Below are 25,078 nucleotides of genomic sequence, written 5' to 3' on the forward strand. Positions count from 1 at the left end.
TTCAAAAGTATTTCCTGAACGGAAGTTGCTAAGTCTAACTGACAAAATAGTAAGATGTCAGGCAGCCTACCTACTCGCTTGTACACTATTTTGGCAGTTAGAGTTTGCAAATGCCGTTCAGGAAATGCTTTTGAAAACAAACAAAAAAACACAGAGAATCCCCCATGAGGGGATGAACTAGTCCAAAATCTGTCGGTTCTTTCAGATTCTAACTGCTTAGTTGCACATGTGCACTACAGGAAAATCGCTACAACGCATGTGCCGGAGCGTGATCAGGGTGGGCATGGCTTGGGGCTGCCCATGTGCAGTAGCCTTTGAATGGCTTTGATCAGTCAGCTTTGAAGGGGTCCCCGCTGCTGGCTGGAGGGTTGCAGAAGGACTGCACAGAAGAGGATGACTGCAGGGCCTGCAAGAAGCCCCAGGTATGTTTAACTGCTTTTTTTTTTTTTTTTTTTTTTTATTTTACTTACAGTAGACCAGGACTCTTGTACAGGACAGAAGGAAACATTGAGAATTGCACCCTGTATATATTTAAAGAGTTTAGCCTAATTCCCCCTCATCTGTCACTAATTGCAAGTTGTAATTTGATCTCTTCAGCTGTGTCAGCTCAGGAATCCCCCTCTGCCATGGCAGAGCAGCGAATTTGTAAACACAGGGCGTTAATAATATGACTGCTTACATGAACGCAGTAAGTAGACACACTGCAGGTGTATTACAGGATTTCTATCAGCAGTAACAAAGAAATGTTTTTCTTTAAGGCCTCTTTTCCACGAACAGTTGAACTGTGTGCTCAGCAAGCTTTTCCTATGCAGCAGTGAGCAGTTACCAGGCAGCAGTGAGCAGTTACCAGGCAGCAGTGAGCAATTACCAGGCAGCAGTGAGCAGTTGCCAGGCAGCAGTGAGCAGTTGCCAGGCAGCAGGGAGCAGTTGCCAGGCAGCAGTGAGCAGTTGCCAGGCAGCAGTGAGCAGTTGCCAGGCAGCAGTGAGCAGTTGCCAGGCAGCAGCGAGCAGTAACCAGGCAGCAGCGAGCAGTAACCAGGCAGCAGCGAGCAGTTACCAGGCAGCAGCGAGCAGTTACCAGGCAGCAGCGAGCAGTTACCAGGCAGCAGCGAGCAGTTACTAGGCAGCAGCGAGCAGTTACCAGGCAGCAGCGAGCAGTTACCAGGCAGCAGCGAGCAGTTACCAGGCAGCAGTGAGCAGTTACTAGGCAGCAGTGAGCAGTTACCAGGCAGCAGTGAGCAGTTACCAGGCAGCAGTGAGCAGTTATCAGGCAGCAGTGAGCAGTTATCAGGCAGCAGTGAGCAGTTACCAGGCAGCAGTGAGCAGTTACCAGGCAGCAGTGAGCAGTTACCAGGCAGCAGTGAGCAGTTACCAGGCAGCAGTGAGCAGTTACCAGGCAGCAGTGAGCAGTTACCAGGCAGCAGTGAGCAGTTACCAGGCAGCAGTGAGTAGTTACCAGGCAGCAGTGAGTAGTTACCAGGCAGCAGTGAGCAGTTACTAGGCAGCAGTGAGCAGTTACCAGGCAGCAGTGAGCAGTCACCAGGCAGCAGTGAGCAGTTACCAACAGGGCTGTGGAGTCGGAGTTGAGAAGTCGGAGTAATTTTGGGTAACTTGAGTGGGAGTCGGAGGTTTCATAAACTGAGGAGTCGGAAGATTTTTGTACCGACTCCACAGCCTTGGTTACCAGGCAGCAGCAAGCAGTTACCAGGCAGCAGTGAGCAGTTGTGAGAGTTTGAGAAGCATATCACTGCCTATCAACTGTCCATGGAAAAGAGGCCTTAAGGTGCGTACAACGCCGGGCGGATCGTTCAGGAACAGCCTTATCAGTCCGCCTGACAGTACATACACACACACTACAGTCTGCTGAAAACCCGCCCGGCGGGAGGTGCCGACGGACCCGTCCTTGGCTGCTGTCGTGCGTGTGTACGCACCTTAAAGGTTATTATGCTGTTGCTTATCTTTTAGAGCAGCGAGGAAGTTCTGAGTTCAGGTCCCCTGAAATATTACAGCCAGACCCTCAGCTATAGAGAGACAGGGAATATAGCAGTGAAGATGGCAGCCTCCGTAGCTCTGTAAGTACAGGTGCCCACTCACAGGTGTGACAGCCTCATTAGAATCAGAGTCATTTTCCTATGCTTATTAGCAGGTGCAGGTAGCGTTACCCCCATCTGCTTCCCGCTACGCTCTCCGCCCTGCGCGGCGCACCACGGGGCCGGCAGGAAGACGTGCGGCTCACACGGCGGCCAGTCTCTGTGATCGAGCGGCCTTCCTGTAATCTCATTTCATGCTTCAATGCACTCTCATCATTGCAGAGATGGCAACGCTCATTTGTTTTATTTCCACAGTCGCTGCAGATGGGGAATTCTCAAGGATCCTTCGAAGTGGCGAACAGAGACGAGAACAAAGAGAAGAACCGGTACCCCAACATCCTGCCGTGTAAGACTTCCTGTTTACTAAAGCCATGTGCGGCGATCGAGAGCAGCCAATCAGTGATTACACTTTATACTGTATTGATTATTGTACATTAGGGATGATCAATGAGATTCTACTGGTTATTGTGAATTCATACTAATTATGCAGCCTGGAAACTGACCAATTACAGGCAGCAGCTGCTACATTTGATTGGTTGATGCAGATTTTATGCAGTTGGTAATGGACCAAAGATGCGCGCACCGGGACTCAATGACAAGGGAGACAGCTTGCAGCTGACTGCTGTAAAGACTAAATAGCTGCTCTATTACTATGTAGGGGAGAAGGTGGGACAATGCAGTGGAGCATGATGGCGTGGGAGGGGTATGGAGGAGAACAATGGTTCTGGCACTGCTGATCCTCTTGGTGAGCACGTTAAGGTAGCCATACACTGGTCGATTTGCCATCAGATCGACCAACAGATAGATCCCTCTCTGATTGAATCTGATCAGAGAGGGATCGTATGGCTGCCTTTACTGCAAACAGATTGTGAATCAATTTCAGCAGGAAATCAATTCACCATCTGTGAAGCTGCCGCTGCCGCCACCCCCCAACCCCCCCCCCCCCCCCCTCCTCCGCCCCGCCAACTATACATTACCTAATCCGGCCGGCAGGAGTCCCCCGGTCTCTGCTGTCTTCCTCTCCACTGGCTTCACTGAACTTCCTGTCCGGGGAACAGTAGAGGGCGCTCTACTGTTTAAACTTCCGGCCGGGACAGGAAGTTCAGTGAAGCCTGTTGGAACCCAGCGGAGAAGGAGCAGCGGGGACTCGCGCCAGCCGGATCAGGTAATGTATTGCCGCTAGCGTCGGTCGCCGGGCATTCGAACGCCGCTATCGATGCACTCCCGACCCACCGGCGATCGAGCAAAATCTTCCGTACGGACGGATCGACGGGAACGATTGATTTCGGATCACAGTGATCTAATCTGCTGTATATCAGCGGGAAAATCGTTAGGTGTACGGCCCCTTTAGATTCTTGGCATTCTAGGGGACAGTAAATTATTCAGGATACCATCTTTTTACGCGAATTTTTCTGGCTTCAGCATGAAAAACACTTCCTGTATCTATATATTGGTAAAAAAAAAAAAAACCACCCTGCCAGTGATGTCACAGCCTAGGCTGTTTAGCTATGCAGTATTCTCCCAGAGCATTCTGGGAGCCCATGCATTATTTTCACTGGCTTCGGAACTCTCAGAAAACAAACAACATTCCGCAGTGATGCACCTGACAGCAGTAAAGATGTTGTCACCATGTGAAAAATGTCAGAATGTAAATCAGGGAGAGGAAAGATTTTACAATGGGCAAACACTGACTAAATCATTTATAAAGGAATATTGCAAAAAAAAAAAAAAAAAGCTATTTTATTCACTAAGTTACATACAGGAAAGTTCATCTTTAGTAAACAATAGTATTTGCAGATCAATCAGCTAAACCCTGATTGGTTGCTCTGGGCATTTGCTGCCGTTGTATTTCTGTCCAATTTACCTGACCGAGATATCTCATAAGATTACATAATGAATTAGTATACACTACAGTATCTCTATTACTCATAAAAGTTGCTAGTTACAGCCGCGCTTATGGAAACGTGATCACACGGACATCAGACAGTGCATAGACTGCACTGTCTGATGTTTCCATACATGTGTTGCGATTCACCACTGGATCGCAACACATGGTTGCCTGCATTTTGGCGCGATTGCACAGCCGAATGGGATTGCAAGCTCCTCTAGGGGAGTCACGTCATGCAGTGCAGAGCCGTGCTAATGACCACCTGCCTTGCAAGTGGAAACGAGCCCTAATGCAGTTGTGTCTGCTTTTCAGCATCTGTTATGTGTTACTGAAGAGTGGACACAACTGCATCAGTGGGCTCAGACCCTTAGGCCAGTTCACATTAGAAATATTGAGCCAAACAGATCAAGTGAGTGGATCCGGTTTCCGCTTCACCGGATCCGGATGGCTCTGTGCACACTGGCAAACGGATTGTGAAAACTGATCTGATCACGGAGGCGTAGTTAGGGGTTTCAGCACACGGGGGCAAAGACTATTAATGTGCCCTCTATAGAGCAAGAAGAAGACGGAAGCCTCTACCGCCGGCCTTTAGGTATGTATTTCGGCCCTGTTCACCCTCGCTCAGCCACCCGCCCGGCTGCTGCACCCTCCTTCACCCTTCCGCCGCTCAGGTTTGCATCCCCCCATGGAACAGTGCGTTTCTTCACTAGTGTGAAGAAACGTTCCGTTTGACATTGCCGCAATGCTGCAGCATTTTTTGTCTGGTTCAGTTCCACTGGGCAGAACGCGCTCCGGAAAATTAGAGCCTGCTGCATTTTTTCGATCCATGAAACAGAACGTATCCGTACCAACAGACGCATGTGAACGGTCCAATAGGTTAACATTGGATCCTTTCACATCCGTTCCGTTTGTACAGTACACATTCTGGTTACTTTCCATAAAAAAACACAGGTGTGAACCCGACTCTGTTTTAATCCAAGGCTCCCTCCTTGATCTGTTTCATTGCTGAAGCCAGACCGCTCTTCCTCCTAAACTGCCACAAGAACTTTCTATGAATTTTTCGTATGTTTTGGCGGATCCGGCTTGTATGCCAACACGTGTGGATCCGCATTTATCGTATTTTTTGTTTTCTTTCCCCTGGAAGTAAAGCTGATACTTCCACCTTAAAGACTGACGAGCGTTTGACGGATGACTTGAACAGGTCTTTAAGCCAGCAATAAATTCCAGAAATGAATAATATTTAGTTGGGTGTGTAACGCCGCAGGCTAGTAGCACACAGCACGCTTGTCTGAGCTTCTCCATTTAGCCTTCAAGGGACTTTCCGCCGGCACCACTTGAGTTTATTGGCGTGTGCTCAACATGCGGCTCGTACTACAGATCCAGCTTCAGCGTAGTTATACTGAAGTGGGGAAATGTAATAACATTGGTCCTTTATCAAAAATCCTATTAAGTTTAAAGATGATTTAGTCTGTGTTTGCCCATTGTAATATCTTTCCTCTCCCTGATTTACATTATGAAATTCATCACTGGTGGTGACTATAGTCCTGCCAGGTGATCTGTACTGAATGGTTGTTACTGAGTGTTTTATGCACAGAGGGGGATACTGGTTGCTTAGTAGTTTCCCACAATGCAACAAGGTTCACAGACAGCAATTTGTCACAACCAAGGTCATAGAACACACATCTGATTTAAATATTTAAACACAGGTTAGCCTTGAAAGAGGAAAAATAAAGATAAAACAACTTTTAATGAAAGATCAAAGGTAAAAACGTAGTAGTGCTGCTAACATATACTAATTTGGTGACAAAACAGGGGAAGGTGATACTAATGAATGGTAACATCCTCAGTAGGGCTGCTCAAATCCGGATCCGGGAGATACCCGGGTAGTTGCTATCTGGATATCTCCCAGTAAACCTGTGCGGGGTGGGTGGGGGGTCAATCTTACCTGTCTGACGTCTTCTTTGGTCGTCCCTCGGCGCCTCCCACCATGCGGTCCACGCGCGTCACGTGATTACAAACACTTCCTCCTTTAACCTGGAATGAGGAAGTGTCTGTAATCACGTGACCGCCGTTTGGACCGCATCGTGGGAGTCGCCGAGGGACGGACGAAGAAGACGTCAGACAGGTAAGATTGACACCCCCCGCCTCGCACAGGTAACTGGGAGATATCCGGATAGAACTATCCGGATGTCTCCCGGATCTGGATTTGAGCAGCCCTGATCCTCAGCTCACTTTGCAAGGGATAAATTCACTCTTCTCACTGCACTGATGCATACAAAATACACCCGCTACATTAACAACACGACATGTTTCAGCGCCTCTATAATGGGGACCTTCCTCAGGAGAACAAAAAGTGCTAAACGTACAAAGTGCATGAAGAACAGTCCATAGTAATCTATCACAACAGTATGATAGCATGTTGGCCTAAGCAGCAGCCAACATCACACTGTGGGAGGGGTTTCACCACAATATCAGCCATACAGCGCCCTCTGATGATCTATTTGAGAAAAGGTAAAGATCTCTCATGGAAAATGGGATATCGGCCACTGATTAGAATGAAGTTCAATCTTGGGTTAATTTTCCTCTTTAATACGTTTAGCCATAGACCCTGAACAAGCATGCAGCAGATCAGGTGCTCTGACTGCAGTCTGACTGGATTAGCAGGATGCTTGTTATAGGTGTGTGATTCAGACATCTATGCAGCCAGAAAGATCAGCAGGACTGCCAGGCAACTGGTATTTGTTATGGCCGGATCAGGTTGGCATTGCGTTTAGCTGTTGCCGCCTGCTTACAAGCAGAGAAGTGTTTGGAATCGGTTTCTGTCCTTGGGTGGTGTTTTTAGGCCCCTAGAGGGGCCCGGAAGTGCAGAACGTAGCCGATCCTCAATGCTACATGTAATGTCCAGAATCGGGCGTTAGTGTTTACATGAACAACGGGAAAAGCCGGTACCGTCGTGTACAAAAGAGCTGTCCATTCATTTGAATGGGCAACACTAAAATGAAGAAAGCAGCGACCGTGCGTTTAAGGTTTATATGAACCAGACCCAAGGAGGAAATAATGATGGCTGCCTTCATATTCCTCTCACTTCCAGTTCCCCTTAAACATGCCTGTTATCTCTTTCTGTGTGATGTAGAGATGCGTTGCGGCTTGGCGGGGGTTAATGAGCGATGTAGCTGATGATTACATGTGGATGGTAATGCAGTTTGTGTAGGTGTTGTTTCTAAATAGGGAGAGATAATTATCCTGGAGGGAATCATCACTGGGCCATATAAGGCTTCCATTTATTGCTCCCGCAGTTATGAAATGTGTGGAACCTGATTTCACAGGACTCGCTATGCTAATAATATTACCCACAAGGTCACCGGGATGGTGCGGAGGATGTTTAGCTGTTACGGGGGGCACAGGCAGCTGAAACATCCCCCCATAATGTCACCTGTCACACTTCAGGGAGGGGGGGGGGGGGATATTCAAATTCAGCCTGTCAAGTGTTGGCGTCTATAATGACAGCGTGACTTCCCATCATAGATCTTTCTGAACAATGTTATTGTATACATTTGTGTGCCTGGTAATAAAGCGATGCTCCCCAGCTCTGAATACGCTGCGTATGGGCCTGATGAAGTGAGCATTGTCATCGAAATAATGCTCTGCCTTGGGTCCTGCCCTAATAAAGTCATTGTGTCCTATTCTAACTAGTCCAAACAGGGACAGATTTACCATAAGGCACAGTAGGCATGTGCCTACAGGCGCCTGATGATGGAAAGGTGGCCCACGCCCCTCCCCCAGTGCCTTTCTCTCTCCTTCCCTATGAAGAGTACCAAGCGGAGTGTAAATGAGAGGTTACTCTCAGTATTCCTCTGATGAGATCTCCCTTCAGTCGGGGGCACCACTTGCTACTTAATACTGAGGGTTCCTCTGGCTACCTAATACTAAGGGGCACCTGTAGCTACCTATGACAGGCAAGGGACGTAAGGGAGAAGTGACAGCTGGGACAGCCAGCACACTTGCAATGGGGTTCGGAGGGAGTTTCTAGGTTTATGGAGGGCGGAGTCTAAGGTGCCAGGACATCTGTGCCTATAGGCTCCTGTGGTGTATATCCGAGTCCATATCACCAATGGAGGTAGGCCAATCTCTTGCAATACATATTGATGGCTTTAAAGAGACTCTGTAACAAAATTTTGAGCCTTATTTCTTCTATCCTATAAGTTCCTATACCTGTTTTAATGTGCTCTGGCATACTGCAGCCTTTTCTAGTTGCACTGTCTCTGTAATAAATCTTATCTTCTTTCCTCTGTCGGCTCTGTCGGGCTCAGGCTGGAATGTGTGGAATGTGCAGCACTGCTTGTCATTGGCAGAAGCTTTAAACACCCTCTCCAAGCTCTGCATGAGTCACACAGTAAGCTTTTCTCAGAGTGGTTAGAAGCCATGTTTTTTGTTTGTAAACACTGCATAAAACTGGCAATTACAAGCCAGGATTGCAGCAGGGAGTGGCAGAAACAGCACAGAGGGGCCCAGGAGAACATAAGGAATAGAATGGTATGCTTTTTATTGTAAGAATTTTAGAGTACAGATTCTCTTTAAAGATGCCCTGTAGTGACATATAGTAGAATGAAATACATTATTCAGGATACCCACTTATACAGTAATTTTCCAGGTTTCATCATCGGAAACACTTCCTGTATTGCTGTATATGTGTCTGTAGACCCGCCCTCCCAGTGATGCTTAGCCTAGGCTGTTTAGCTATGTGGAATTCTCCTTCCAGAGCATTCTGGGAGAATAGGAGTTTTATGTTCACTGGTTTTCGGTTCACAATGATCAGTTGCATAATGTGTGTGAACTGCAATGGAGACTGGACATACACTTTAAATATAGCGAGTTAGAATAATGCGATCAGTTACAATGCAGTACTGTGAACAGGCCCATAGAAATGTATAGGCAGTGAGACATGCAGAATTATGCAACGGAGCACTGTGTGAACTTGCCCTAAAAATTTGCAGCATATTATCTGCAGGAAAATGATTATAAATAGCAATTATGAAAATGGTAGCCACAGTATTAAAATCAAAAGGAGCAAATGAAGAAATTAATTCTTAAAAGATTGGAGGTTTCTTTTCTTGTCCTTTGTTTGTGGAAGTCCGCATAGAAAGTTCCTTGTTTAACTACTTAAAGACTGCCCCACGCCAACGGGCGTGGTCGCGGCGGCAGCCCCAGGACCGCCTAACGCCAATTGGCGTCAAGTCCTGGGCTGCAATTGCTGCTTGGAAGACTGTTAGTACAGCACTGCGATCAGCAGCAGCCGTCTTTTCTGTTAGTACAGCACTGCGATCAGCAGCAGCGATGTACTGAGGACAGCCGTGTGACACGGCTGTCCCCTTGGGGGACAAGAGAGAGATCGGCTCTCATAGGCAGAAGCCTATGACAGCCGATCGCAGGATTGGCTGGCTGGAGGGAGGGGTTTACAATACAATAAAAAAAGGAGGGATAGTAAAAAACAAAACAAAAATCACCAATATAAATATTTACATAAAAAAAAATAAACATGGGGGGAATGATCAGACCCCACTAACAGAGAGCTCTGTTGGTGTGGAGAAAAGGGGGGGGGGGATCACTTGTGTGCTGTGTTGTGCGGTTCTGCAGCGAGGCCTTAAAGCTGAAGTGGCCATTTAACAATAAAAAGGCCTGGTCTTTAGGGGGTTTTAACACTGCGGTCCTCAAGTGGTTAAAGTGAACCAAAGGTGAAAATAAACAGATGAGAAAAACAATAGGATTTACCCTCCTACTCTGATAAATTACTTTTCTGGATATCCCATAGTTTTATTATTTTGGGTTCCTCCTAGTCTTTTCTTTTGAAACCGCAGAGATCATATGGTACCTATTTTCTCAATTTTCTCCAGCTTAATATACCTGTTCTATCTTTCAGAAATTGGGGTTCTCCACGTTTGCTGGGTGCTCTAGCCATAAGATTTTGCTGATCATCCACAAGTCAGTTTAGGCAAGTGTCTAGGGCCTGATGGGCCCCTATGGGCCTGGCTAGCACCTTTACTGACTATCCTCCCTTACCTTACCAAAGAAGCCAGATGACCAACAGTGGAGTCCAAATTCGGCACCTTCACTATTTGGCGCCTTTTCTGGTCAGCAGTCACAGGGGTCACAGTCGTCAGGGTGGTCTTACAACCCTGCCGACTACAGTATTTCGTTCTTCATGTTTTGAAATAGAATAGAATCTCTTTTGTTTATCCTTTCCATGCCGCTAATAGGTGGCCGGCGTTCTCGATCAGGGACGATAGAGGTTAATAGGCAGCCGGCTGAGAACACGAGTGATTTCTCATTATTGTAATTTGCGGGGAATTTCTGCAATCAATTCCTCATCATTCCCTGTTCTCCGTGTCGCGGTAACGATCCATTCTCTGCGGTGTGCGCTGAGGTTAAGCAGTGCTTGATCCGGCCAGAAAAGACGCGCAGCTCAGCAGTCAGGACTGGGGCAGGCTGGACTCTCATCCCATCATTCACAGTGACAGATCTGCCAGATCACAGGCAGCCTGAGGCCTGGAATCCAATACAAATCGCAAAGCACTATTGCAATCGCTGGCGTTTTTAATTAGCGTTTTTGTAAGTGTTTTCCGGTGATTTTGGTAGCGATTTTAAAAAGTGTAAGCTTTTTGCCAGCGATTGTGATTTGCGATTAGTGATTTTAATTCTGATTGGTCCTTTCAAATTATTATAATTTTTTTTTTTTACAGTTTGCAGTAATTTAAAATCACACAAATCGCTATGTGTAGCGATTCATGAGCAATTTGCCAGCGCAAATGCTACTGTCACGTGAGCCGTGACCAAATGGATTGGGGGACATTTGGGGGTCCCCAAAGTATACAGCGTTCCTCTGATGCGCCGGCCAGCCCATGAGTTTCAGAAGCATGTGTGGGTTGGAAAGAAGCAGGCTTCTACATTACAAACTGTATTATAGACTGTGTCCTCACTGGCTCCGGGCTGTCTGAGACTTGCTTAGTCCTGTGATGTCACAGGCACATGGAAGGTGAGGTAATTAACACCTGGTCCTAATCTAATGGGGCCCGACATGGCTGGAGACATTTACCACCTTGAGAGACAGTGTGTCTTCAAAAGACTATTGGTCCAGGAATATCCTCACCTGATGTAATTCTCTCTGTGGGGAGCTATTGTAATGTGTACAGCAGTGTATCCCAGGTGCTGGACCTAATTGTGTTACGTAGATAAGGTCTGGCTGAAAGTCTTTGACAGTGTCATCACCCCAATCCTACTCTATGGAAGTGAAATATGGGGTCCTCCAGGTCCATTGGAGTACCTCAAACAATGCCTGCCTAGCCGAGCTGGGGAGATTCCCATTACTGCTTGAGATACAGAAGAGAGTGTTGTCCTACTAGTCCCATCTACAGAGCAGCAGCCCTGACTCACCCCACTACAAAGTAATGCTGCACAATGGAGCCCAAGAAAGGCCATGTGCCCTGAAAGAAGTTGTCAACTCTCTGGTCCCTCCAAACTCAGATCCACAAGTCCAATCAAGAGCCCAGATAAAGCACACCACAGCCAAGAGCAAAGAGAACTATGTAGATAAATGGAGGAGTGAAATAAAACAGTCACAAAAGCTCACCATATACCAGTCCCTACAGAGAGACTATAAGATGGCCCCATACCTGGAAAAGCTCAAACCCTCAAGAGAGGAAAATCCTGAGCATCTACAGACTGAGTGCTCACAACCTCGAAATAGAGTCTGGGAGACACAGATAGACATACAAACCCAGGGAGGAGAGACTATGACAGCACTGAGAGACCCTCGAGGACGAAAATCACTTCCTGCTGCACTGCCCCAAATATACCGATACCAGGGAAACCTTCTTTAGGGCTGGTTCAGACGGACGTTTGCAGAGCGTTTACTGCCAGCGTTCGGGGCTTGGCGTTAAACGCTCCCATTCAAGTGAATGGGAGCGTTTGTACCAAGCTGTTATGCGCGTTTGCACAAACGCGGCGTTCGGGTCCCGATTTTCACTGGCGTTCAAGGAGCCTTTGGAAGCTACATGTTGCTTCCAGGGGCGGTTAACCGCGACGGGTAATGTCCCCCTAGGAGAAGAAAAAACGCGACCGCATCCGAACGCAATGCGAACGCTGCTGAAAGCCTGAACGCATCACGAACGCAACGCCAACGAACGCAACGCCTCCAAACGTCCGTCTGAACCAGCCCTTAACCTTTTTGGGACCGGCCGCCTAACCCCCTTTAAGGACCAGGCATTTTGCAGTGGGGGGGAGGGGAGGTGCGTTTCGGGGGGTCAGGCGGCCGGATCCCCTCTGTGGCTGGCTGTGCAGTGTCCCCCCCCCATGGTGGCAGGTGTCCCCCTTTTTGCCAGCAGCCATCACTCACCTTCCAGGCTCCAGCGATGAGCCGCAGTAGCCCCCTCTTCTCCAGCCGGCCTCTCCGCTCCTAATGCTGCTCAGTTCCGGGTCGCGGCTTGATGACGTCATCAAGCCGGGACCCGGAACTAAGCGGCATTAGAAGCGGAGATGCCGGCCAGAACAGAGGGGGGCGCCGATCATCGCTGGAACGGCAGGGAGGTGAGTGGATCCTCTTCTTTTCCCCCCTGCCGCCGCCGCTGTCAAGGTGATCACTACGATCTAACGGCGATCGTAGTGATCACGTGATCAGCAGCCATACGCGATGGCTGCTGATCACTCGGGGGAGATGTCAGCTGTCATAAGACAGCTTAATCTTCCCCTCCGGGTGCGCACTATCGCGTCGGGAGCGGAAACGGCGGGCCGGCGTAGATCCTACGCCGCATGAGGCTAGAACAGCCACAAGTGCGGCGTAGGATCTCATGCATGCGGTCCCCAAAAGGTTAAGAAACTGATGGAACTATTTCCAGACTTTCACACATTAGAGGATGAGAGAAAACGCTGCATTCTACTAGGAGAAGTGAAATCCACAGTGACAATCCCTGCACACTATGTCACAGCACCCCATCCCATATCCCCCCTGCTTTGGCAATGCCTGTATTGAAGCTTGGTCATGCCAATAAAGCTATTTTTTATTTGATTTGATAAGATAAACTGTTTAACCTCGTATAGTGAGTACCACATGGTTGGGTTGGGCATTCCTTTCCTACCCAAAGGGGGGGGGGCTCTGCTGTTAAGTGTATAAATTGTTTTGTTTGACTAAATAAAAGTAGTTCCTGTTTAGCTTTGAAGCTGCGTACACACGGGAGATTAAAGTCTTTGGAAAATGAAAGATCAAAGATCTGCATCTGCAAATAATCTTTGTAAAGCTCCATACACATGCTTTATTAAAGTTGGCTGAGGCGGGCAAATAGCTCCCCCTCAGCCAATAATCAGGCGTGTGTACAGAGGTGCCCGATCCCCGACGTCACTTAGCGGGGGGCGGCGCTAAGCATGTGACCCTGTTGGCGCACTCTGCCGTATGGTCATGTGATTATGTTTTTTGTGTTGCGGTGCAGCAGGAGCATCGTATTGCAATGCAAAGCAAAAATGAATTGTAAAACCAACCTTAAGGCTGCTTTCAGAGTGGGGCGTTACAGGCGCACGTTAGAGCAGCCTTTAATGCAGCCCGACTCACAGTAATGAAAATCCAATGGGCTGTTCACAGTGCTGTTCTATGAAAGTGCAGCATGCTGTGTGTTATTTGTGGTTTTAGCTGCTTTAGACTGTTTGCACATGCTCAGTAAGGGGAGAGTAGCTATTGTTCCTAGCCACATGGCTAATTAATATTCACTGCACTGTAGTGTTGTCCAGATCATGAACGATTCGGATCTTTGATCCAGATCTTTTTTGTGAGTCGAATCATCCGGGTCATCACAATGAAGGATTCGGTTCACAGTGGATGTCTGGAAGAAACAGGAACTGCAGCTTCTGTGCACAGGCACAATCTTCCTGCTGCATCTCTCCCTTCCCCATTAGCACCCTCAATGTGCCCTCATTTTCCTGCACCTCTCACTCTGCTGCACCCCTGCTTCCTGCTTCCCTAGTAAAAGGATTCAAAGATTCGGTTCAATGATCCGGATCTTTTCAATGATCCGATTCGAATCATCCGAATCATTGAAAAGATCCGGACTTCCCAGGATAGCACCAAGAGCCTCATAACGTGGCTCAATCTGACGTCCAACTTCAACACCACCACAGGTTGCATTAGTGGCACGTTATGCGACCTTAACGTCCCCTAAAACGCAACGTCCTGGTGTGAAAGAGTCCTTAAGTGTATCTCAGATGGGGAGTGGGGAAAAAATGTATACATACCTGGTGCTTCCTCCAGCCCCTCCAGGCTTGTCGTTCCCTCGTCGCCCTCCTCCGACTCCTGGTTCTTTCTGAATCTGGCCCTCTAATTGGGGCCAGTCGGCGCAGGCGCAGTCCGGCTGCACGCGTGGCCCCATCACGCTCCCATGGCCAGGAGCTTTCTGCGCAATGGGGGTACGCACATGGCTGTGCTGTGCATGCACAGTGTGCCGGGGACCAGGAGACTTTTCGCATCCAATTTTAAAAGATTCAGGAGGTAGAGGAGGGCGGTGAGGGAGCGACAAGCCTGGAGTGGGCTGGAAGATACAAGAATGTATAAAACGTTTCATTCCTTCCGTCGCAGGTTCTCTTTAAATAGAAGATCAGAGGTAAAAAAAAAAAAAAGTTCTACTTACCCGGGGCTTCCTCCAGCCCCTGGCAGCCGATATGTCCCTCGCCGCCAGTGTCCTGGGGTCCCCTCCATTGGGGAAGCCAACCTCGCCAGGTTGGCATCTTCTGCATCTGCGCAGAGCGCTCCAACCCATGTCCCATGTGAGCTCGATTGTGAGCATGTGGCTGCGGAGGCGCAAAAGATGCTGACCTGGTGCGGTCAGCATCTTCAACGGAGGGGACCCCAGGACACCGGCTGGAAGCGGAGCTGCGGCGAGGAACATATCGGCTGCCAGGAGCAGGAGGAAGCCCCAGGTAAGTAGACCTTTTTGGGTTTTTTTACCTCTGATCTTCCCTTTACTGAAGTGAGAGGAGTATGCCATACTTATCTCCTTTTAAACAATACCAAGCTTTTTGTGATTATGAAAGTGAACCTAAGGTGAGCGTGATGGAGGCTGCCATATTTTAAACAATACCAGTTGCCTGGCAGCCCTGCTGGTCTATTTGGCTGCAGTAGTGTCTGAATCACACCAGAAACAAGCAATGCAGCTAATCATGTCAGATCCCAGCCAGGTCAACATCTGCAAGGAGTTTGTATGTTCTCCCCGTGTCTGTGTGGGTTTCCTCCGGGCACCCCGGTTTCCTCCCACATCCCCAAAAACATACAGATAAGTTAATTGGCTTCACCCTAAATTGGCCCTAGACTACGATACATTCACTACACAATACACACATAGACATATGACTATGGTAGGGACTAGATTGTGAGCTCCTCCGAGGGACAGTTAGTGGTGAGACAATATACTCTGTACAGCGCTGCGGAAGATGTCGGCGTTCTATAAATACTTAATAATGATAATAATAATAATAAGGCACAGGCACAATAATGTGAGAAACACCTGATTGGCTGCATGCTTGTTCAGGGGCTATGGCTAAAAGTATTAGAGGCAGAGGAACAGCAGGACAGCCAGGCAACTGGTATTGCTTAAAGAGAACCCGAGGTGGGTTTTAAGAATGCTATTAGGAAACAGAGGCTGGTTCTGCATACTATCACCAGCCTTTGTGTCTGTACAGTGCCCCCCCAGCCCCCCCCCCCCCCCCCCCCGCGCTCTGCTGTCCCCCAGAAAAAAAAACCGCAGTGCTAGCGACATGCACCTTGTCGCTATCAGGCTGTTTACCTTTTGCGCTGCCAGTCACCGCCGCTCCCCCGCCTCCTCTATAGCGCCGCTCCCGCCTGCGTTCCTTCCCTCCCCTCCTCTGTAAGCTGATTGGAGGGAAGGGAAGCAGGCGGGGAGTGGTGATATACAGGAGGCGGGGGAGCGGCGGTGACAGGCAGCACAAAGGTAAACAGCCTGCTAGCCAAAAGCTGCATGTCGCTAGCACAGCGTTTTTTTTTTCCAGGGGACAGCAGAGCGCGGGGGGGGGGGGGGGGGGCTGGGAGGGCACAGTACAGACACAGAGGCCAGTGATAGTATGCAGAACCAGCCTCTGTGTCCTAATAGCATTCTTAAAACCCATCTCGGGTTCTCTTTAAAAGGAAATAAATATGGCAGCCTCCATAATCCTCTCACCCCGGGTTCACTTTAATATACAGAAGAAACCTCTTTATGTTTATCCTGTTGTTTATCCTGAATGTCAGAAACTAACAAAACAAACTTGAGTTCTCTGTAAATATTTTGTCTGTTTCCTCAGATGACCACTCGAGAGTAGTGCTGACGCCGATGGAAGGATGCGCCTGCTCAGACTACATTAACGCCTCGTACATTGATGTAAGTCCTGCGCCTGACAGCTCGCCTTGTCTCTTCTCGCTTTCTCCGCACGGCTGATGCATTTTGCATTACTTTCTGTTTTTGTTATTTCAGGGTTATAAGGACAAGAACAAGTTCATAGCAGCTCAAGGTAAGCAGATACTGTGAGATCCCTGGAGTGATGCATTTTAAAGGGAAACTCAACTTTTCCCCCAGGTCAGGTGACCTTTAGGGCTCAAACCCACTAGCAGCCTTTTCTAAGCACTAGTAATTTGAAAAAGCTCTTGCTAATGCAATGCTATGGGAGATTTTTATAAAATCACATCGCTCTAGTGCAGGCATGGGCAAACTTGGCCCTCCAGCTGTTGAGGAACTATAAGTCCCACAATGCATTGCAGGAGTCTGACAGCCACAGTCATGACTCATAAAGGCTAATGCATTGTGGGATTTGTAGTTCCTTAACAGCTGGAGGGCCAAGTTTGCCCATGCCTGCTCTAGTGGGATCACACCCATAGCATTACATTAGCAAGAATTTTTTTAAATCACAAAGCGCTCAGAAAATCGCTCCCAGTGGGTTCCAGCAGTGAGGCTGGTTTTACATCTGGCCACAGCACTGCGGTGAGCTGCTCCGCCCACATGGCATCGCACAGCCAAAAACTACATTACCTTGCTGCAGAGTGTGCGAATGGGGTCGTATGCATAGTGACGCATGCCCTTCGCTGCCCCTCACCCATTGACATGCTCCCTGCTGGATAGGAAGTACGTCACTGGGATTCCCGGGTTTCCCATCGTATTTGTGTGGTTCCGCACATGCGCGCCACACCTCCGCCACCAACAAATTTACCATTTTTGCGTCGCCCATTGACTTCCATGCATTCTATGCAAGTCTGACGGTAACGCACTGTTGACCTCACGGGGCGTCGGCAGCTAATTGGGAACTTCTGGCACAACGCGACACAACAGAGTAAGGCCCAGTTCACATTGGCATTTTGAGCCAAACGGATCCGGTAAAGTGGATCCGGTCTCCGCTTCACTGAATCCGGATGGCTTGGTGCACACTGGCAAACCAATCCATGAAAACGGATCTGATCACCGATCGATTGGATTTCACTCCGTTTGCCAGGTGAGGGAGGGTACAGCAGCCGGGTGGGTGGGTGAGCGAGGGTTAATACATATCGAACGGTCTATTGATGTCGGCGGTAGAGGCTTCCGTGACTAGTTACATGACGCAGAAGAAGATGGAAGCCTCTACCGCCGGCTTCAATAGACCGTTCGGTTTGTGTTAACCCTCACTCACTACTTCATCCACTCGCCCACTAAGATGTTCGCGTCCCCCCAATGAGCAAGGTCATCTTGTGGCCAAATAGTAAAATTACACCTAAATACATTTATTTTAATAAAAATACCTACACTTACATTTAAAATTAACTTCTTCCCTCCCCTACTCTCCACTAGTGTCCAACACAGTTTTTTGCATTAAAAGAAAAAGCCAATACAAAAAAAATAGTTACCTTAGGGACTGAACTTTTTTAATATCTATGTCAAGAGGGTATATTACTGTTATTGTTTAAATTATGGGCTTGTAATTAGTGATGGACGCAAAACTGAAAAAATGCACCTTTATTTCCAAATAAAATATTGGTGCCATACATTGTACTAGGGATATAATGTAAATGTTGAATAACTTGGACAAATGGGCAAATAAAATGAGTGGATTTTATCCACAGTAGAACATTTTATTTTAAAACTATAATGACCGAAAACTGAGAAATAATATTTTTTTTTCCATTTTTTTTTTATATTATTCCCATTAAAATGCATTTAGAATAAAATAATTATTGGCATAAAGTACCTTCCAAAGAAAGCCTAATTGGTGGCAAAAACAAACAAACCAAGATATAGATCATTTTGTTTTGATAAGTAGTGATTAAGTTATTGGCGAATGAAAGGGAGGAGCGCTGAGAGGTAAAAAGTGCTCTGGTCCTAAAGGGGAAAAACCCCTCAGTGGTCAAAATATGCATTAACTGGGAATGACGAGTGTTTCATCGGCCACCCGTCACGGAGAGCTGAAAGTGAGAGCGGCAGGGCGAGGAACCTGCAGCGGAGAAGTTACTGTAACACAGATTTCTGCTTTGATTAACACGCTTGTGCTGTGAAGGCGTTTGTAGAGGCCGCCCATTACTGAGAGCTGGAAACATGTGGCTAATGTGTGATTGTTGTGCTGCAACAGGAAGAGAGAGCAAAGCTAATGAACTTCCCCCCACCCAAGTGGCTTCCTATGTGACTGTACTGTGGCCCACCCTCCTTCACCTGCTACCCGTCCAAAGAAATAAGAGCAAAGGAATTGCAGGAAGTGGGCTTTTTATTTATTTAAGCATGTATTTTTTTTTAGCATGAGGTTTACAAGAAAGAAATAATGATAGAAATGAGCTATTAAGCTGCATAGAGTATTTATAGACCAGCCATAAAGCTGGCCACTCGCCATACAATTTTTAAAATTTCTTTTCAATTTAAAGTGGAATATAACCCTGCATTTCAACTTTGCTCTAAAACATTATTTACAGTATATTATGCAACCAGCATTTTTTTTTTACTAGACCAGCATTGGAAGGGTTACACAGAGCTTTAAAGTTCCTGGAGATTTCTGCAGATGCATCCGAAGCTGACATAGATACATTTATGTAAACAAAATGTATCTAAGTGTTGAATGTGACTCATCTCTCTGACTGAGAAGGAGTTGGAGGACAGCCAAAGAGTGTGTAACATTTCTCAATAGATACATATAACTAGATAGAATGTAACAATCTGAACTTCTGCATATCTCTCCACTGAACTTTAAACCTCTGTGTTTAACCCTTCCAATGCTGGTCTAGTAAAAAAAAATGCTTTTTACATATAATATGCTGTAAATAATGTTTTAGAGCAAAGTTGAAATGCAGGGTTATATTCCGCTTTAAGGATTACAATCAATTTTTATGATTGACTGTAACATTTATAAAATCTGATCAATGTACCGTACCATGTGCGTTCAATTTTCCCCCAATTACGAAAAAAAATGATAAAAAATTGCTTCGTTTTATTCATCGAGAAATCGACAACCTACCCTACACTATTATAACGTAATGAAGAACAGAGGCGCCAACAGGATACAATCAATTCTTAAAACTTTTAAAATTGCTTAGGAGGCAGTGGTGGACTTACCCCCCAAAGCAGACACAAAAACTGTGTATTCCAAACAATCAAATTTATTGGTACACTCCAGAGGTTTTTTGCAACGCGTTTCGAAGATATATTCCCGCTTCCTCAGGCAATAAAAAATAGGAGTACACACAGTACAGTCTCGAGGTCACGATAAGCGCCTCAGGCAGCCCTGCTAGAAACAAGCATGCAGCTAATCTTGTCAGATCTGACAATAATGTCAGAAACACCTGATCTGCTGCATGCTTGTTCAGGGTCTATGGCTAAGGCTACTTGCACACCAAGACGTTGCGTTAGGTGCTACGTTAAGGTCGCATAACGTGCACCTAACGCAAGGCCTGGTGCTCTTCGATGTGGACGTCGGAGTGAGCCGCGTTGTGCAGCTCACTCTGGCGTCCGTGATGCGTACTCTTGGACGCATGCGGCATCATGTGGTCCCGCCGGCCAATCGCCGCACAGAGCGGCCGCACCAGGAAGTAAACACTGCAGTGAATATTAATTAGCCATGTGCCTGGCCGCTCTCCGCTCCTCCCCAACATGACTGAGCATGTGCAAACAGTCTAACGCGGCTTAAGCCGCTGTAACGCCGTAGCATGCTGCACTTTCGGGAGAACGTGCAGCGTTACATGTAACGCAACGTGGGCTGTGTGAACAGCCCACTTGTGTTACATTGCTGTGCGTTGGGGGAGCGTTACAGGCTGCACTAACGTGCGCCTGTAACGTCCCTGTATGTAAGCAGCCTTAAAGTATTAGAGGCAAAGGAACAGTGGTATAGCCAGGCAACTGGTATTGCCTAAAAGGAAATAAATATGGCAGCCTCCATATCCCTCTCTCTTTAGTTGTCCTTTAAAGGGAACCTAAACTGAGAAGGATATGGATTTTTCCAATAATACCAGTTGCCTGACTCTCCTGCTGATCCTGTGTCTCTAATAATTTAGCCACAGCCCCTCAACAAGCATGCAGATCAGGTGCTCTGACTGAAGTCAGAATGGATTTGCTGCATGCTTGTTTCATGTCTGTGAATCAGCCACTACTGCAGCTAAAGAGATCAGCAGGACTGCCAGGCAACTGGTATTGGTTAAAAGGAAACATCCATATAACTCTCAGTTAAGGTTTACTTTAAAGTGGATCCGAGATGAGCGTTTACTCATTGCATAATTGTGTTCCTTTCCTATTGATTATAGGGCATTCCTCAAGCCAAATACTTTTTTTGTTTTAATACTCTACTTTCCTATAAACTAAACAAGCCTCGCCCACAACTTTTCAGAGAGCCTTGGCATTTTCAGACAGTCGCAAGGGCTCATGGGAGCTCAGTCTGGGCAGGAGGAGGGAGAGGTATTACTAGCCAGAGATTTCAGAGGCAGAGAGGAAGAGGGGAGATTAGGTTTTTTTCACAGGCTGAGTGCTGAAGATGCAGATAAGCTTGCCTCTGTGTAATGTTTACAAACAATATGGCTGCTGTCATTGTATCACAGGAAGAAATAATCATATTCTATTGAAGCTGTTTGCAACTAGATTTGCTGTGTAAACTATCTAAACTTTATATAAGATATATAGACAAGTTACTTGTTATAGTTAGTTTTTCATCTCGGATCCGCTTTAAAGAAAATAAGCTATTTTGGGAGGCTAGGTCATCTCAGAATATAGTGGTGACTACTTAGTGATTGCAACACCTACAGAAGAAAGAGGGTTATCTTTGTAGTAGCAGGGATATTTTCCACTACCTGCGAATTGATCCCAAAATCAGATTGCTCGCGTTTTGCGGATCGGCACAGCACCCCGATTAACATGTAAATCTCTGTGCTGTTTTTCCCTCAGTGTGATTCGTTTTTTTATTTCTGTATCACAATCATTGTGCCTGCTGCATTTTTGTTGTATTTTGGCTCCTACACAAAGTATAGGAGGGCAGGAAGAGTTCTTCAGTGTGCTTATAAGTGTTTTTAAATGGTCTTGAGATCCTTAATGCAGTAATTTACAACGCTGGTGTTTCCTGGACTGAGCACACACTACATTGTGTACTGTAGTCCTGGCTTTAGATAACCTCTCTTGAGAGTCTGTTATTTTTTTGTGTTTGTGCTGGAAAGTTATTATACTGTACAGATAAGGTCAGGAGAAGAGAAATGAAAGTTTGTGAGAAATATTTAGTCCATTGGGGACAAACCTCTGTTATGAACCAAACCAAACTGAGGCAGCCATCTTCTCCCCGCAGGTCCCAAGCAAGATACGCTGAACGACTTCTGGAGGATGATCTGGGAGCAGAAGTGTGCCACCATCGTCATGCTCACCAATGTCAAGGAAAGGAAAGAGGTAAACACCCTTTCATTAAAGCCCTCCCCTGAGGATAGTCTGCCCCACCCCTTATGTGTGTGTCCTCCCCACCTCCTCCTCCATAAAGTGAATAATGTCAAGGAAAGTGGTGAACACCCTTTCATTAAAGCCCTCCCCTGAGGATAGATCATCTTCCCCACCCCGTGTGTGTATGTCCTCCCCGTCCCCTCTTCCATAAAGTGAAAGAGAAGAGGTGAACATTCTTTCATTAAAGCCCTCCCCTGAGGATAAATTGTCTGCCCCACCCCCTTTGTGTGTAAGTCAGAAGCCAGTGGCAAGTGACACGTGGCAAGTGCCATGTGAAACGTGGCAAGTGACACGTGCCGAGTGACAGTCAGACAGCAGAGGAGAAGACACTAGTGAACACTAACTGTCACACCGGCACTGCTCACAGCACAGCAGTTCTGTAGAAAACTACTAGCACTGACTGCAGTACTACAGTACTAACTACACAATAACACAGTAATCCTATCCCCTAATTCCTAACCTAACCAATACCTAAGGCTAATAGCTGTCCAGCAGGCAGCAGCTGGCCTGGTTTGTGCACATCACACACACAGACACATAGCAGCTGCCTGCAGCACACACTCTGACTGTCACACAAATGACAACAAGCAAATTAATGATTAACAATAGTGTAGTGATAATGAAGGGGTTAATCACTGAACAGCTTTCGGTTTATCACTGTGTACAGCCCTTGCTAGGCCAGCAGCACTGACTGGAGCACACACTCTGACTGTCATACAATGACTTCAATCAAGCTAATTAACGATTTAACAATAGTGTAGTGATAGTGAAGGGGTTAATCACTGAACAGCTTATCACTGTGTACAGCCCTTGCTAGGCCCAGCAGCACTGGAGCACACACTCTGACTGTCACACTATGACATCAATCAAGCTAATTGACGATTTAACAGTAGTGTAGTGATAGTAGTGAAGGGGTTAATCACTGAACAGCTTTAGGTTTATAACTGTGTACAGCCCTTGCTAGGCCACCAGCACTGGAGCATGTCTCTCAGGAAGCATTCAGCAAGCTAAGACGATATGTCTCATCATGGCAGCCTTTCTGTTATTGGGTGCCAGGGTTTAGGCTGGGAGCCCTCTGATTGGTTCAATGAGGTCAGGTGGGGCTGGCCAGGGTTCCCCTCTGTGATTGGTTGCTAGGGCTTCTGCTGGGAGCCCTCTGATTGGCTCCAGGACGTCAGCTCCTTAGTTACAGTATTTCGGATCCGGATATCAGCGGATATCCGCGTTATGCAGCCAAATATCCGCAGATAGCTATCCGGATTTTTAAAAAAATCCGGAATCCAAATCGTATAGCGGAAAAGAGTTCGGATATCCGGGTTATCCGGAATCCGGATGAGCATCTCTGTTAGTTTTTCACCTCGGATCCGCTTTAAGCATTCTTATGCGCAGTACAGAGCCGCCCGTCTTCGGGGGCGCTTGGGCTCCTGAAGACCTCCAAAGCCTCCAGTGGCGGCGGAGAGCAGTATTCAATCAATCGATCAGATACTGCTACCGAGGGTGACAGGGTTGGATCAAGGGGACCGTGAGAGGAATGGCTCTATAGGACCCAGAGCCTTCCCTCTCCTTAGGTAAGTATCTGATTTTCTTGTGTAATCCACTTGACATTCACTTTATTAGACTCTCCTCTCTGCAGACTTCTGCGTTCAGGTCGTTGACATGCGGCTGGTCTCAAAGTTCAGGCCTCATAATAAAGGGGTGAGGCAGCAATAAGGAAATGCCTTGTTAAAAAGCAGAAGCCGGGTGACTTATCTTTCCCTTCGTACGGCGCAGGCCAAGGTAGCCGAGAGCCCGGAATAAAGCCGGTGATGATGTCACAATGCTCGCCGGTTATGATTGATGGCTGCGGCCTGCCTGTGAATTTCAATACTTGAAACACAAAGCATTCGCTGCATTATCCAGATAACGCTAATGGCGGTGGTAGTAGATTATTGTCACACAGCCTGTCAAGGTTAAAGAGAAAATAACGTCATTTTCCTGCGAGCGGTGGGGGGGGCGGCTAAAAGAGCGACGCTAAGGAGGGAATCCAGATTGCGGTGAAAAGACTCCAAAACGTGGACGCTACGGCTGTCACAGAGAGTCATTACTGCGATAAAATATAGAGCAAAGCTATGAAGTGTGATTCAATTGCACACGCGAAACCAATAATATTTCTAATTTATACCTTTTAAACAATTTTCCCTCGTGAGGTTCTATTATCTGCAAACGTATTAATGGCCCTCGCAAGGCAAGCGGTCGGCTCACAGTTTGGAGATGAGAAAAGATGCAGAATACTTGCGTTACCGTGGTCATATATCTCTCAACTTGGCGCTGATCGACCGTCTGATTCAATAATTTTGATTTAATCGGATGAAAATCAATGCTGCCAAGTGCATGCCCGATTGATGATACGACCGATTTATGGCCGAATTGGTCACATGTATGGATCGGACATGCTGCAAGATATCACCACATGGGGTGCACGGCGGTAACAGCGAGTGATATCAGAACCAGCGACAAACCCCCGGCGCTGTTCCCCCAATGTACCCCCATGTGTGTTATACATTACCTGTCCTGTGTCGCCCACCGCACGGTGCCCATCCATCTTCCAAAACCCCGCCATTGGAGGTATACACACCGCTGGCATATAGCACGTGGCACGTGTGTGACGTCACGGCAGTGGTGTGTATACCGCTAATGGAAGAGCAGGGATTCGGAAGACGAGTGGGCACCACACGGTGGGTGACGCAGGACAGATAATGTTCCCTCTTAACGGGAACCAAGCACAATTTTTTGCCCTGCAGTTTCTCCTGGTTTCTAATAGCTATAGGAGCTGCCATGTTTCCCCCTCCCCTTCTAGCTGCCCTTATTTATCCATGGGAAGGTGTGACGATAGCATCTGTGACTTCTCTAAACTCTTTGAAGCACAGTGTGATCTCTTAAACCCCCACCATGCTGAGGAAATCTTTTGTTTGCTCTCTGCTAATGTGTGCAATAACATAATTACATCAGTCCTAATCTGCTTGAAATTTTTGCGGTCAGGCAAGCCTTGTAGTCTACAGAAGTAAAGTTATAAAAGCCTCTGCTAAACTTTTAAATGAAAAAGAAGAGGTGAAATGGAAGGTATTTTTTTTATCAATGAGCCACATTGTTAGCATGTTCTGGGTACTAGAAATGGTGCTCCT

At 47.1% G+C, this 25,078-nt stretch overlaps 1 protein-coding gene across 2 annotated transcripts in view; it reads left to right on the forward strand.

Annotated features, from left to right (window-relative positions):
- Positions 1-25,078, forward strand: part of PTPRE (protein tyrosine phosphatase receptor type E) — a 362,965-nt gene that overhangs the window by 295,846 nt on the left and 42,041 nt on the right. For both annotated transcript variants that reach the window (XM_068257334.1, XM_068257335.1), the window contains 4 exons: positions 2,346-2,436; positions 16,309-16,385; positions 16,479-16,515; positions 21,772-21,869. In XM_068257334.1, coding sequence (XP_068113435.1) covers positions 2,346-2,436; positions 16,309-16,385; positions 16,479-16,515; positions 21,772-21,869 — 303 coding nt within the window. The remainder of the gene's footprint in view (positions 1-2,345; positions 2,437-16,308; positions 16,386-16,478; positions 16,516-21,771; positions 21,870-25,078) is intronic.

The sequence above is a fragment of the Hyperolius riggenbachi genome, chromosome 10 (genome assembly GCF_040937935.1).
Source record: "Hyperolius riggenbachi isolate aHypRig1 chromosome 10, aHypRig1.pri, whole genome shotgun sequence".
Taxonomy (NCBI): domain Eukaryota; kingdom Metazoa; phylum Chordata; class Amphibia; order Anura; family Hyperoliidae; genus Hyperolius; species Hyperolius riggenbachi.